Consider the following 15,733-nt stretch of genomic DNA (forward strand, 5'->3'; position numbering starts at 1 on the left):
ACGACTTTTCAGTAAAACTTAGAAAAACTTTAAAACTGCCCTAAATTATTCAAAAACGTTTGAAAAGTATAAAAGACGTTCAATATATTTTCTTCCTATTCATTCGGTATACAGAAGTAATATAATATTTTTGAACATACACAATGAGTTTAGTCATAGCGAAACAAGAAATAAAAGATTCCTTAAAACTATGCAATTTCTTTATGAAACTTATTGGTTTTACGTTACACAAACCGACGAATTTACATGATATTATTATTCAGAAGATAATATTTACAGTAACCATTACATGCGTTACCTTTCATGTGTTTACTGAATTATCATTCCTTTATGTCACATCAACAAATTCGCCGCGGGTCGAAGATGTGGTGACTTTGATACACACGGCTGGATACGGAATATTGAGTAAGAATTCCAACTATATTCCAATATTATAATTTAAAAACATAGTATTCAGAATCATATTTGAATATGAGCTGGAACATAGCATATACATATTAAGACCAGTTTGGATAGGACTATTGTAGCTTTATTTGGCCGTAATGTCTTACTTACTAAGTTACGCACATGGCATATACTCTAGAGTTAGGCAAGATAGGAAACAATATTAGTAAGGGGTGAAAGGTGAAGGAAATTAATGCCATTATGTCTTAAATTAACAACGAAATTAGATCTATCGTATAACAGATAAGAAAGGATAGTGGCCGTTACTTTGTAACAAAATTAGATTACTAGGAAACGTCTTTTACGTTTCTGTTTCTGTTGATATGCCTACTATATATAATGTATATCTATAGATTGATCCATACTGTTAAAGTGTCAATTCAAGTGGACTTCTTCACTGCAGTTACAATAAAAAGTACATTTTGTATTTGAAACTATCAAAAAGCGGTGCAAGCTTAATACGAATAGTTTTGTTGTGTTGTAAAACAGACAAACGTATATAAAATGTGTTCCTTCTAGAATTTTAGGGAGTTACAGGACTTCAAACATTCATTAATATAATTATTAATTAATAAGCCTATATTTGTAAATGTTGTATGTTTTTTTTCTGTGTGAGTACAATTTTAAATTAATATCATAGTATGTTACTATTTATAAGGTATTACAAAGTTCACTGTGCTCTGTTTTAAAAGAAAAATATTTGCACAACTACTGGATGACCTGGCAACAATATGGCCGGTGCCACCTCTTGCTAAAGGAGCTCAGACTTTGAAGATTAACAGCCTTAAATCCCTCCGGATCATGCATAGCTGTAAGCATTACAAAAGTTAATTAAAAAAGATCGAAGTTTTATCTGACTAATTTTAAACATTGAAATACGACCCAGTAGTGGTTACGAACTGCTTAACAATAAATGTATCTTTGTCATCTGAAGTTCGAAACTTCTTCACTGATGTACAATATTTTTGTATTCCACTTAAACTAAATTAAAAGTCTATCTGAGATCTATAATTACTAACCATGAATAATAAAGACTCGACTACGAAAGCTCGAAACTAAAATCTAACAAAGAAATAAATAAATTTATTTGATTGAAGTTAAGTAACAGTACAAGACAACACAAAATATACGGCAATTACGACAAATAATAATAACTTTTAGGGTATTTTGGCTTGAATGAATCAGGTGTAAGTCTTTTTAACATTACCCCTTTATGTTTATACGTATTCTACCATATCCGGGGCCAAGTTTATGAGATCAAAACAGTTTGGAAATCATGGTTTCCCTTCAATATTTATAAACAGAAATGGAAACACGTATCGGTGTATATATTCGAAATTTTTTCAGGTAAGTAGAACTTGTTTCAAAATAAATATATCCACATCCTTTTTATAATTACAGCTTCAGTGTATGGTGATCATTAAGCGCCTACTTATGAACACGGAAATCAGTATTTTTATATAAACCATAACATACACATAATAAATAATAAAATATAATAATCATAGAAATATTAAAATATTTATTATTATAAACAAGTTTTTTCTTATCAGTCACTAAAGAAAAAATATTTTTAAGGCTGTGTCTTATTTTAAAGCTTAGAATATAACCTTTTTATAAAGGACATATCTATTACAGGACAGTCGTGCGTATGGGTTATGATAAGTACCGACCTTTTGTTTACGGGAATGTCTAACCACATCATTTTACTATTAAAAATTTTACAACAACGTCTAGTAAGTCTAGGCAACAGTAATAGAACCGACCAAGAAAATTACCGCGAAGTTGTTGGATGTATACAATTACACCAGAAGCTTATTCAGTAAGTATTAGGAGTAGAAAATTTCACAGGTAAGGCAGCACATGAAAAATATAACACGTAGATACCGGTAGTAGATTGAAAGTTTATGTATCTTCAACTCCTTAGGAAATAAAATACAAATTCAGATGTAACTGAAAGTAACCCAGGCAGAAATATCACTTAAAATTTGGCCTGTACAGACATCACTTACCGTAGACTAGTAAATCCATAGACTTTATTGACAAGTTCAGTCACAAATATCTCAGGAATTCATCATAAAGTCACAGTTGTGTTTACCTTTTGAATTTTCAGATACTACAAAGATTTAGAGAGCGCCTTCACTCTTGTCAACCTCATCAACATTTGTTTAAGCTCTTCTAACATCTGCTGTGTCCTTTTTACCATAGTCGTACGTATAAATGACATGCATAAAAATACTTTGAAAACCTTAAATCAAAATCAAATACTGTTTATTCAATTTAGATGCGTCTTAGGGCATACTTATGAATGTCAAAAACGTTTTACAAAATTCGCGAAAGAGAAAGACTACGCCATCCGTTCGCAAAACTACCAGGAGGCATTGTTCTGATAAGAACGGGCAAGAAACTCAGCAAGTTTTACCCTCCCTCTACATTATAATTATTTAAAGGAAAATGTCATAAACCACGTCATTAAAGTTACTTAAGTAAAAAATTAAAATAAAATTCTGCTCTGTGATTTACCACATTCATGAATTAACTTCTAGTACAGTTGGCCGTGCCCCTTGTTAGCGAACTTGCAGCTGTTTCTTAGATAATTTTTGATTTAAAGGCAAGTAGTTCAACAACCTCTAAAATTATCCCGTGTTTAAGTTTACGTCTGCGCTTATGCATGTACAAATCAAGGCCCCGTCTTAAGTAGTTAAGCTTCAAATATAAAAGTTTGTTTGTTGATTCAAGCTTTATGAGAAATAATTTCAGTTGATAGACCCAATGTTAGAATTGAGCAACAAGATATTTTTAAGCGCATCACTAATTCAAATTGGTTTAGTATGTTGGTATGGAGATGATATAATACAAGAGGTTTGTACTTTATCATTACGGATACTTACATAAAAAACTACGTATGTTCCAAAATGTTAAATTCTTTCAGAATGCGAAAATAGCAGATGCAGCTTACAACAGTAATTGGTACCAGTTAAGTCCCCGATGTAGACGATCTTTGGCAATTCTAATACAGAGGTGAGACAATTAACAAATGAGGCATACATTTTCTTTTACCATAAAATTCCTTTGTTTTTTGCAAAGCTATTGTCACTTATTTATTACAACATGTTACAAAATAGCGATTACCAGTAGAAGTATTCTAGCCCTAAGCCATGTAAATATGTGAAGTGCTAAAGCTGTTGGTCAGAAGTCAGATTCCGAACAAAACAATAAGGCTTGTAGAATAACACAGCACATTTTCTTTCTTTCAGAGCTCAACAGCCCATTGCGTTTACAGCTATGGGTTTCACCAAAATATCACTTATTACCTATTCTGCGGTAAGATAAGACTGTAATATTTTTTTACTAATATCACTGGTAATTTTAAACCATTGTTATTTTCAGATTCTTACAAAATCGTATTCGTACTTCACGCTGCTTTACACAATGTATAGGGAGGATTAATGGGACTTGGATGACGTCATACATTAGAAAATACAAATTTTCAAATAATATATCCTGACCTATGTTTGTGTTTGCTTACATTTTATTCACTAAATAATAGTGTAAAAATAACACAGTATTTTTACTAACCCTTATATAATAAAAGTTTGCGTGTAATACTGCTAAAGAACTTTACATAAACGACTTAAGCTTTGTATTTGGGAAGGTCAGCACTCACTACCATTAAAAAAGTACTTGTGTTGTGGGCCTCAGAACTACATCAGTTTCGTGATGATTTGCTCTTAATAAAAGGTAAGTATGTCGAACCGAAGCCGGAGTTGGAGTCTACGACCTCAGGCATTAGAGTAACACGGTCAAGCCACTAGGCCGACACTGCTCTATCGTTAAAAAGTTCAAATTATTACAAATATTCCATGTACTACGTTCCTTACACTATCAAAAAGTCGGTCAAATGCGAAATATGTTACAATTTCTACGCATTATTTCATGTCAAATCTCTATACCATAATGCACGTATCAAATACATTACACGCTTGATTAGATATGTTATACGAAATGTGGGACCGGGTCACAATACATATTATGTAGGTAACTAGGTGTTAAAGTTAGGAACTTATCAAATTATGTTATAGCAGTATTGTACGATTTAATACTACCATTTTCAAAGAGTCAGTATCGCACTCACAATCTTACTCACTGGACAAGGATCAATAGGGCAAAAGAATGACGTTCGACAATATTACAAAGAAAACGAGTCTGAAGATGCTTGGTGTATAGGAAGACTATACCGAGCAAGAAATTTAAACTATATACAGCAAACTCGCATATATAATATGTATGGAATTAAAAATTTGGATCATAGTGAAAAAAAACAACTACCCAAAAAAAATTTTTATTCAACATAAGATAAATTAACCACATATTTAGCCTAAATGCTTATACATTCAACTTGAATTAAAGAAAGGGAATTTTCTATATACGGGAATTTATATTTATGACTAATAAAACAAGGATAAAGAACGATGGTCATTACTTCACTCCACTTCAAATTTCAATACATATTATATATGAAGTAAATGAACATATTTCACATGTTAAAGGGACAACATGTCTTAGTTTCCTTCTAAAATAAAGAAATTCTTTAACCACCACTTACAAACTGTGTAAACATATATTTTAATGCATTAGTGATTAGAATGACCATCCTTATTAAGTATTCTCCTACAATTCACTATATTAAGTTTAATTGTATAACATGTAGACATTAATTATATAAAATGATAAACAAATTGCACGGGCCCAAAATATGGAAGACCCTGTCTTTTACACTAATATTATAAACTAATGAAATTAAACTGTGGAGCCTATTAAATTGAGTGACAAAATAAGATACAATAATAATAATAGTACTTAGGTTTTTATTCCGGATAAGCGAACACTCTCAATAGGGTGTCAAGGAAAAAGGTTTTATATATTGGTATGTAGCTACTCAGAAAGTAGGCTTATTAAAATACATATTAAAACGAAACGAATTTCGCGGGGGTAACAGCTAGTTTAGTTTAGCTGTTTTACAAAATTTGTTAAGTTTACTACACAAATTCTTTGTGCTAAGATTATTGTGTTTAGAAATGTATCTAATAAAGGGAGCCAAGAGGCGCTTATTATTATAGAAACAAAGTGGTAATACCGTTTCGTATTTTTTCCTAAGCGTGACGTTATTTTCACTGATGATGAGGGAAAGCTAATAAGATCTTATTTATAACATTTAAATGGCAGCTGAAAAGTATAAAACCAATTTCTTAATTCTAATGAAATTTTTTAAAAAATTGGAATGAGTCCAGTGTTCTAATAAAAATAATTAATTGCTATAGGGATACGTAGAACGGATGTTTTATATTTTAAATGTAAAAACTACCTAGTAGTAGTAACTGGACTAATTTTAATCTGGAATCTAAACTTTTTAAAACTCTTCGACAGTTAGTCATTTAATACGAGCAAATACAATATCTTTTTAGTACGGCTGGTTCACAATTTTAATGACTATAATGTATAAATTTTTAATATAAAGTAAGGCTTATAAACCTAAAAGAACTATTTACATCACATACGTATATGGAATTTTCCCGCTTTAGTGACGTACTTTACACCCTTAAACGGCTTATATTTAGCTCCATACATATCTAGACGACTCACACGCAAGCCGCTTACTGCTAACGCCGGTATCGTCAAGTGTACATTGATGCTTGGATTTGCACCTGATGTATCTGCTCCAGATGCAACCGATACCTACAATTGACATAAAACACGTTTCTGTATTTAATTGACTTGACATATTTCTTATAATAAATATTCTGTGTCTTCTGCAATATTTTTTGAAGTGAAACTTCTTTAGAATCGTTGTGATTTCAAACCGGATGCAACGAAAAAGCGACAGTAAAAAGAGACAGAAACATTAATTCATATGATTTAACGTGGGAGAAAATGAGATAGATAAACTTCTTTCGAATCGTCGAGATTTCAAACCGGATGCAGCGGTAAAGAGAGACAGAAACATCAATTCATCATATGATTTAACGTGGGAGAAAATGAGATAGGAGGCATTATACAGCCTCTATTTACTGCCGCTTTTTTTTTGATCGAATTTCAAACTTTCGTTGTTTTAGTTTTTGTCAAATTAAAGATTTATATTAAACTTATAAATTAAAATGTATAATTAAAATATACTGTTTTTAAAGAACACACACATTTAGATAGTGGAAAATGATTAATTTATATTTGTTTTTGAAGGTTTCACTTCTACCATGTGTGAATTGCACAAATGTTTTTTATTTTTCTTATTTATTAAGTTACACCACATTGTATATTAAAACTGTACCTACTTTGGTTCTAACCTATACCTTTATGAAAATATACTAATTACAGTGTTTAAGTCAACTACTGATCGCTGTATGCAAAAAAAACAATATGATAACATATTGTTTTTTTTTTAATATAAAAATTATTAATAAAGAATTTGTCTATACAAATTCTTCTATATTAATACTTTTTTCAATTCTATATATCACTAAGATGGTGTAAATCAATTAATAACAAAAGAAATTAATGAGTTATACATTACCTATATAATATGTATAACTCATTAATTGCATCCCTAATCATTTATGTTAACAATATTTATCTGTAATTTAACGAAGTGTCAATAATTGCTATACTCACCGTTCCCCTAATATTGGGCAATTTTGGCAGTTCCACACGTCCGATTTCCCATATCAGAATTTTGCTGACGGGATCATAGGAATACTTTCCTTGATTGGCCGTCAGGGAACAATTCAACACACATTTCGGCATACAGATTTCAAGCGATACATCTGAATATACATTAAGAGTAAAATTAATTAATACTGTATTTTAATATAAAATGTCAAACGTTCAATTTAGTTTTAAGAATTAATAGGGGTTATATTTATAAAATAATTAAATGTACTGACTTTCTAGCGTCCGTCCCATTGTTTGTTTCGGTCCAACAGTCAAGTCAAGTCTGCCCTGATCTCCATTGGATTTAAGTACAAGATTGTGTCTCACATATATTGGTATAGCCACCACACTTTGTGAGCCTACGTGATATGACATTAATCGAAAGTTGCCGTCCGGTGGTATGAAAGAAAGGATTCTTTCAGACTAAAAATTGAGAAGAAACAGTAAATAATTTTTTGCAAAAAAAAATATTACAATAAACTTAAAAACATAAAAATAAAATTGTTTTTGTCACACTAGTAATAATTTTATGTATGTATGACTGTCTGTATATTTCATCTATAATTTTACAAGACAAAAAGATTTTAATTATGTAAGATATTAACAATTACTGAAATCATGATTTTGAATATTTGTTTCTCAAGTGTGTAATTCTTTAAAAAAAAAACTTACCTTTCAACTTGATAATCATTACAGCACCTTCAAGTGCTTCACAGTAATGGATAATAAAATGTTCTTTTTTTTATTATTATAAGTGAATTTTTATTAGTAAAAGTGAAAGATTCCTTACCTCCCATCTCTTAAATCTAACACAAGGATGGAATGATACATCATCAAATAGTCTTGGATTCACAAATGTTAAAGTTAGATCTGGCATTCCGCTTAATTTAATACAACAATCAACCTGCAATCAATATTTTTAAATGTAAATAGAATAGTTTGTGGTTACATGTTCTTCCCTACAGTTGCTTGATTTACACACATTTTTTGTTCGATAGACCCACTCCAATTTGAAAACAACCTAATATTTTAAAAGGCTTTCATCATAGCATTGAGACAAGCTGTTATCACTTTCTCTTCCCATATTTGTATCTAAATAACTATAAGAGATTTATAATGTAATTAAACATATTATTTTTTCTGTTTCTATAAAATAATTTAGTACACATACATATCCTTGTATTTCAGCAGAAACAGTTGCACCACTTTTATCAATAATAGCATCAACTTCCTCCACAACATCAAAATATGCTTCATTATTAGCATATTTGACACCTGATCTACGCCATGGTACATTTGAGAGCTGACCAGATGGTAATATTGAGGATACACTGAAATGTTAGGATTTTATATATGAGCCAAGGACATAAAAATGAATATAAAAAGCTTTTCAGATATAACGAAAAATTTACTAAAATTGTTGCATATTGGTAAATGTTGGTATGCTCTTTTCTCATAGGACCCTAAGTTGAATTGTAAAGTTGCAATTTAAAGAATTTTATTTTATAAGGCATAAAAATTAGGATTAGATTTAGAAAAAATCCCACTCAGCCTTATACATTACTTCTTCTGAAATAACAATACTAATAAGTTGTTATTAATTACTTAAAGAGACTCAAAAATCTGTGTTCTTTGCCATAATAAAGAAAATATAAATAGAAAATGAGGAGGTTTATAAAAGTAGAACTTACTTTGATTTACCAGTTACAGTATTAGCAATTGTTCGGAGTATGTTTGGTGGTTTAATCAGTTCTTTTAATATATTACTCTCTGTCGCAAGAGGGAATCCATTGTCTAACATTTCATCCAACAACTGAAATACAGGAGTTATTTAGGAGAAACAGTTATTAGTTAGAAATGATTAGCATTTCAAAATAATTACCTCATACACAACAACATAATTCTCTTTAATAATAGTCTCTGTACAATCTGAAAAATAATCCTGAAAGTGAAAAGATAGTTTAAGGCAGTTCTCAGTTTAAGTATAATAAGCTATTTGCAGGGTAATTTTTTTTCATAATCACTTACCTGAAATGTATCAACTACCCTGTGTAAGAATTCAATAACAAAAAGTGGTGCAACCTCTTGCTTACTTACAGCTACAAGTGCTACCCCACCTCTTTGAATAGATATTAAATAATGGTGAGGAGCTGCTAAAACTGGTGGGACATCCTGAAAATAGATCATGGATGTACATTAATTATTCCCTATCAGGATTATAAATTTCTAAAATATTACTGCAATAGAGAAGTAGCTTCTAGTATGTTAAAAGTGTATTAAATAGAACGAACATTTGGTGAGGCTCTCTGCGCTTCCAGATAATAATCACAAACAGATCGGGGTATAACACTTCTCCAGTGTTTTTCAAGAAACACATCTCTGAAACACATCAAAATTGAGACGGCAAATAAGGGAATTGGAAAAATCCACAAACTGACTAAAGTATTCTGAACAAGAAAGTTAAAACTCACCCAGATGGGTTTATTATGAATAAACTATGAATCATATTTAATAAGTTTTATTAAAACACGATTTTTTTATATTTTTTTCAGATCAAAGTAAGTTAAAGTAAGATAGCAAACTATTTTAAATTACAATTGCATTCAATATTTACAATTTACATATACACTCAACGGTTGACTGCTGCAGCTGTGTATACGTCATAAAATATGCTATTGTTACTTATTTGACATTGACAGTTAAAAACTAAACTAATCAATACATACATTTAGATTCCATAACTCTTGTTATAGAATTCTACAATCCATCCACCGAACTTGACGATGGGATAAATTGTATGATCAAAGGATTATGTAATAATTAAACCGGTACAATACAATAAGAAGTCTACCTACCTGAGTCTAACAAACCACGACAGATGTCGCTTTTACTAACCATTTTTTTATCAGCCTGTCTCGGCAGATTTTTTTGGCTGATACAAATATTATGGGTCAGCTTACAGCTATAATTTATTACGAACTCGGTAAAAATCTTGTATTCCGTGAAATAAAATTTTAAAATTAATTATTGATCCACATGACGAAGGCATATATCAATCTTTATTATATTCAGTTATCAATAAACCTCACAGAATATTTGATGGAAGTATGGAAATTATCAGTTAAAACATCTAGATTTCTTTTTAGCTTTAGGAAGGTGTCAATAATTGATATATGAATAATTATATACAAATATATAGCTGTACCTTAACATTTTTCTATAGTTTTATTTAGTGTATTTTTTCACGTCAATAAAATTAATGTAATGTAAGAACTAAATATGTTAAACCACATATATATTTCAGAACTAATTTTAAAATCTGCATACTTGTTTTCTTACACTGTGAGTAGTGTCAAAGATGATTTAAGAAAATAATTAATGTTACTGAAAAACCCTGACAATTAGTGTTCCATGTGCCAATACCTTAATAAATTTGTACCTATTGCAAAGAAGCTAAGCTAACAAGACTAAATTGTTTATTAAAGGTATATCGGGGCAAGATTGATAAAAAGTTGTATTGCCTGTTAAACTAATATTTGAATGCATTGATTAATAATTTTATTTCCTTATCTTTTAATTCTTTCTGGGTTATAGGGTTTAATAAGTTTACTAGATGAAAATTAAAGCAAATTTTTTATATGTACAATCACAAGATTTTTAATATATTTATTTTCTAAATGTGTTATAAATTGTAACACATTGATTCTTTTTGAAATAATAGCGAATGGAATAAAACACAATCTTAGCATTTTATGTTTATTAAGTCCTGTACTTAGAATTAATTAACGGTTGGATTTAGCAACACGCTCAAGTTCATCCTTCTTTTTGATAGCATATGAATTAGATGAACCCTTAGCCGCATTGATAAGTTCATCCGCAACACATTCCGCAATTGTTTTAATGTTTCTGAAGGCAGCCTCACGAGCACCAGTGCACAACAGCCAGATAGCTTGGTTCACCCTACGGAGTGGAGACACATCCACGGCTTGACGACGCACAGTACCAGCACGACCAATTCTAGTTGAATCTTCCCGAGGACCAGAATTAATAATGGCAGTAACAAGAACTTGTAGTGGGTTCTCACCAGTTAGAAGGTGGATAATTTCAAATGCGTGTTTGACAATTCGCACAGCCATTAACTTCTTGCCGTTGTTGCGACCGTGCATCATCAGAGAGTTGGTAAGGCGCTCAACAATTGGACACTGAGCTTTACGGAATCGTTTGTGGGCATACCTACCAGCAGAATGGGGCAAGTACTTAGCGTACTTTTCTTTAACAGAGATATAGTCCTGAAGTGACATATCGGAAACTTGGACATCATAACAACTCCATCTTCCAAATAGTTTAATTTCAGGGATATCAGCGGCTTGGGGCAACGGCATGTTATCGATGGCCACGCCGCCCGTCTCCATGTTGTCTTCGTTCCAATTTTCTTCCGCCATTGTAAATGCCTAAAATTATAACACTCAATTAGATGTTTCACCTTATAAAATGAACACACACTAAAAATTTGTGAAATTCTAACAAAATTACGTACTTTTTTGCAATTTACAAATTATAACCTCGTGTTGTCAAAAGAACACGAGAGAAAAGGAAGTACCATAAAGTTAAAATTCCGCTCTTAATTTTTGTGTTGGTATACCACAAAATGTTGCCATACAACATTTTTTTTCTATATTACATTATAATTATTGATCTAATTTAAGTTTTAATAAAATTTGCTAATCATATACTTATTAGTACTGAAGCTTCACATAATTTTATAGATCAACAATTCAACATTATAATTACTATGTTTAAAACACCGTATTTAAAACCACAGATAACTCAATATATTGAAATTTGCAGATCTAGAGTCACGTCTAATGAAAATACATATAAATTTTTCAATCAAACTTAAATTACATACCTTAAATTAAAAATATTATAATATTGAATTATTGTTTCATCGATAAAAATAAAATAATATACTTTTAATTCTGTTTAACTTTGTTCAATTAATTTTGTTGCTAAATATGTAGTATATATTTTCATTACAAGTGCGGAAAGCCTGTAATTGCAGAGTTTCGACAAATATCTACCCGAGCCGAGGCGATTATTCATTATATGTAAATGGAGCTAATGGAGCTGTATCACAGGGATCGTGTGTTACCATGGGCATACCACAAGGCTCCTTACTTGGTCCCTTCTTATTCTACTACGAGAAGGTAGTGAAAAGCGCCTCCTAGACTATGTCCTAGAAAAGGGGCTCATTCCCGATGAGCAGTTTGGCTTTAGGCCGGCCCACTCGTGCGTCTATCAAGCCCATCGGATCACGGAGCACATCCTTTCAGGGATGAACAGCTCCCTGAAACCGAGAGCCACGGGTGCGCTCTTCTTCGACATAGCGAAGGCTTTCGACAAGGTGTGGCACAACGGCTTGATTTACAAGCTCTACCACCTCCAAGTGCCACTAAGACTCGTGCGTATCGTACACGACTTCCTGTCCGACCGTTCAATTCGTTATCGCGTAGAAGGAAAGTTATCGTCTCCTCGTCCAATCAGGGCCGGAGGAGGCTCGTTCCTCTCGCCCCTTCTCTTCACGCTGTATAACGGCGACATCCCTAGGGCTCCGAATGTGGAGCTAGCCCTCTATGCCGATGACACCGCTCTCTATACCACTCATAAAGACAGAGGTGTCGTCGTGGACAGACTCCAGACCGCAACCACGTCCCTAGGCGAATGGTTCCGGAAATGGGGCTTTCAATTAAATCCCGAGAAAAGCGTTGCAGTTCTCTTTGCCAGGGGCAACGCCGGTGCTAACGCTAATACTCGGGAAAAATTTCTCCTCAAAAAAGAGGTCACCCTATACGGACAAGCCATTCCCTGGCAAATGTCCGTCAAATATCGAGTCACGCTCGACAGCGGCATGTATTTTCGTAAGTATGTAGCCGCCGTTCGCAAGAAGCTTTTGAACCGCAGCTTTTGTCCTCTCTCGCCTCCATTTCCTCCTGCGTTTGCTGGACCGGGGCAGTGGAGAAGGGCCTTTACAGCTCAGTTCGGGCTGTTTTTCCCGCGACTAGCAAAAGCGCCTCCTGTGAGACTCGACCCTCGGCTTGGGCCTTTGCGGGGTGGTCAATTGCCTGAAGGGCAGGAAACTCAGGAGTGAGCGAAGTACGCAGTAAAGGTCCTCGCCTTTCCCAGTGAAGGCGGTTTTTTTACATTAATCTGTTTGTGCATTACAAGCATATGATTTAAAGAAGTTTGATAAAGAATAATTTTATTTTATATAATTCTTTACATTAAACTATGTATTTATAAACAAAATATAAAATGTATTCTTATAGTACCTACTACTTTACTATGTAAATGTTCTAACTTGTAAATATTAAACTTCAATTAAAGTTTTTATTCTGCAGCAATTTCTAACATTTTGCTAATACAAGTTATTTTTTCTCTAGGCTTTCCAAACTTTTTGCCCAGCTCAATTTCAAAACTATTAATTTTTTCCCATCCCTGCCAAGTTACAATGGGACTGTTAAAATTTTTGAGAATGTTTCTCAAGCCTTCAAAACCATCTTTAGACGATTCACAATTCTTTAGATCATGACAAATATTTATTGCTACTTGGAATGCGTTTCCCATTGTATGTATTATAACACCCACTGGTCCAGTACCCAACCAACCAGCAACATATAAGTGTCCAAATTCCCTTCCTTTACTATCTAATACTCTTCCATTTTCATTTACAACACAACCACTAGATCCAAACGATAAAGCACTATCTGCTTTTATACTTTTATATCCTATACTACGAAAAACTAAACTGCAATCAATAGTTTCTTTATGTTCTGTCATAATACACCTCTGATTTTCTACCTCATCACCATATAACTTATTACATGTAAGCTCGATCCCACTAACTTGACCATTATGAACTAAAAATTTGTGAGGACTCCTAAAAAATATTGGTCGAAAATACTTTTCGTGTGATACAGGTTGAGAAGATTGATTATCCATTGATTTCAACATGAGCTCAGTTAGCCTCTTGCGAGGCCTCTGGAGGTTGGCAACTGCTTCAGCAATACCTTCAAAATCTTGCTTTCTCCATATTGTTAGACAATTAGGTAATTTCAATTGTTCCCTTAATTCTTTAATTGTAAATGCAACTTGTAGGGGACCTCGTCTTCCAATTAGGTATAATTCTTTAATGTTTGACTCTGATATAGCCTGTAGGGCAAATTCAGTTATGTCGGTTTTCTTAAGTAAATCAATTGGTGACATGAGTATTCTTGCTACATCTAACGCTACGTTACCTTGGCCAATAATAATTCCAGTGCGTCCAGAGAGATCTACCTGTTAATAATTTCAATTACATATAAGTAAAATATCAATATGTTGAAAGTGTATATAGATATATAAATAATATTTTTACTTTTAAATCTTTATCACGAGGATGTCCATTATACCAACCAACAAAATTACGAGCTGCTATTATATTTTGTGCATCTTCATTTTGAATACCTAGAGTTTTATCCTCTTCTGCACCATATGTCTAAAATCAATTAATAAGATATGATCATACGTAATATTATGATTAACTGGTAAAATTAAATAAGCAATAATTACAAGTAAGACTGCATCATAATGTTGTCTCAAATTATCCAGACTAATATCTTTGCCTAATGTTATATTTCCATAGAAGCTAATATTTTCTTGATTTGCTAATTTAGTAAATTGATTAATACAATTCTTTACTTCCGGGTGATCTGGTGCCACTCCATATCTAAAATAAAAAATATAAATAAGTAATAAACAAAGCAGATTTATATGTTTATTATTAATCAATATTAACTTACCTAACTAATCCAAAAGGCACAGGCAACTTTTCGATAATGTCGATTTTAACAGGCCTAAGATTCTTAGATAAGTGCATTGCAGCATAGAAACCAGCTGGTCCTGCACCTACCACGCAGACTTGAGGGACAGTTCTTCGAGAACAAAATCGCCTTAGAACCATTGAAAAACAGGATTTCATGATACTAGTTACAAAATTAAAATTTCAAATGTAATTTTATATTTAAATTTATTTTACTATAACATACGGTGTATTTGGATTAGTCTCAACATTATTTAACAGATAACACAGTAAATAAGAGAGACATAACTTGTTTGTAAACTGAATGTACTGTTTTGTTAATTAAATGAAAGTAAATTGGAGGAATTTATTCAAATTTATTTTGTAAATATTAAATCCCACATATTTCAAATTCAAAGTAACACCTTTACACAGATTGAAATTTACAACCACAGATTGTAGATGTTCACATAATGAATTCATTATTGTCAATTATAGAAAAACTCCACATTATGAAATGTATATTCTTCAGTGTATCCATCTAAAAATTCATAGAGGAACGAAATGCAACGAATTGTTAAAAACTATATTAAATTACTGTAGTAAAGTATATAGTAAATACGTAAATGCAGGCGCTATTAAATATTTTTTGTATTCCAAATTTGCTTTATGGGTAAAATTGTGTAGCAGTTACTAAGTTGCTAGCACTGAAACAAAAATGTAGTCTGAATATGAGATTCATATTTT

The 15,733-nt window shown here is 32.0% G+C and overlaps 3 protein-coding genes across 3 annotated transcripts; 1 reads left to right on the forward strand and 2 right to left on the reverse strand.

Moving 5' to 3' along the window:
- Positions 1-143: 143 nt before the first annotated feature.
- On the forward strand, positions 144-4,060 carry LOC110993719 (odorant receptor 4-like). The gene is made up of 9 exons (XM_022260071.2): positions 144-405; positions 1,103-1,255; positions 1,606-1,791; positions 2,083-2,266; positions 2,558-2,654; positions 3,205-3,306; positions 3,377-3,465; positions 3,702-3,768; positions 3,835-4,060. The coding sequence occupies exons 1-9, from the start codon at positions 144-146 to the stop codon at positions 3,892-3,894; spliced, it is 1,200 nt and encodes a 399-aa protein (XP_022115763.2). The 3' UTR covers positions 3,895-4,060.
- Positions 4,061-4,770: 710 nt separating this feature from the next.
- Positions 4,771-9,777, reverse strand: LOC110993733 (AP-3 complex subunit mu-1). Its single transcript, XM_022260086.2, has 10 exons — positions 9,621-9,777; positions 9,441-9,528; positions 9,178-9,321; positions 9,032-9,091; positions 8,841-8,962; positions 8,321-8,480; positions 7,940-8,053; positions 7,383-7,572; positions 7,111-7,262; positions 4,771-6,180 (listed from the first exon to the last, which is right to left on the reverse strand). Exons 1-10 carry the CDS (start codon positions 9,653-9,655, stop codon positions 5,995-5,997), a joined length of 1,251 nt encoding a protein of 416 aa, XP_022115778.1. The 5' UTR covers positions 9,656-9,777; the 3' UTR covers positions 4,771-5,994.
- A 1,114-nt stretch (positions 9,778-10,891) lies between these two features.
- LOC110993775 (NADPH:adrenodoxin oxidoreductase, mitochondrial-like) lies at positions 10,892-15,163 on the reverse strand. Its single transcript, XM_022260149.2, is given in 5 exon segments — positions 10,892-11,614; positions 13,572-14,484; positions 14,564-14,683; positions 14,758-14,914; positions 14,988-15,163. Coding segments are annotated over 5 exon segments (2,034 nt in total). The 5' UTR covers positions 15,149-15,163; the 3' UTR covers positions 10,892-10,931.
- Between the last annotated feature and the right edge of the window lie 570 nt (positions 15,164-15,733).

Source organism: Pieris rapae, chromosome 12 (assembly GCF_905147795.1).
Source record: "Pieris rapae chromosome 12, ilPieRapa1.1, whole genome shotgun sequence".
Lineage (NCBI taxonomy): Eukaryota > Metazoa > Arthropoda > Insecta > Lepidoptera > Pieridae > Pieris > Pieris rapae.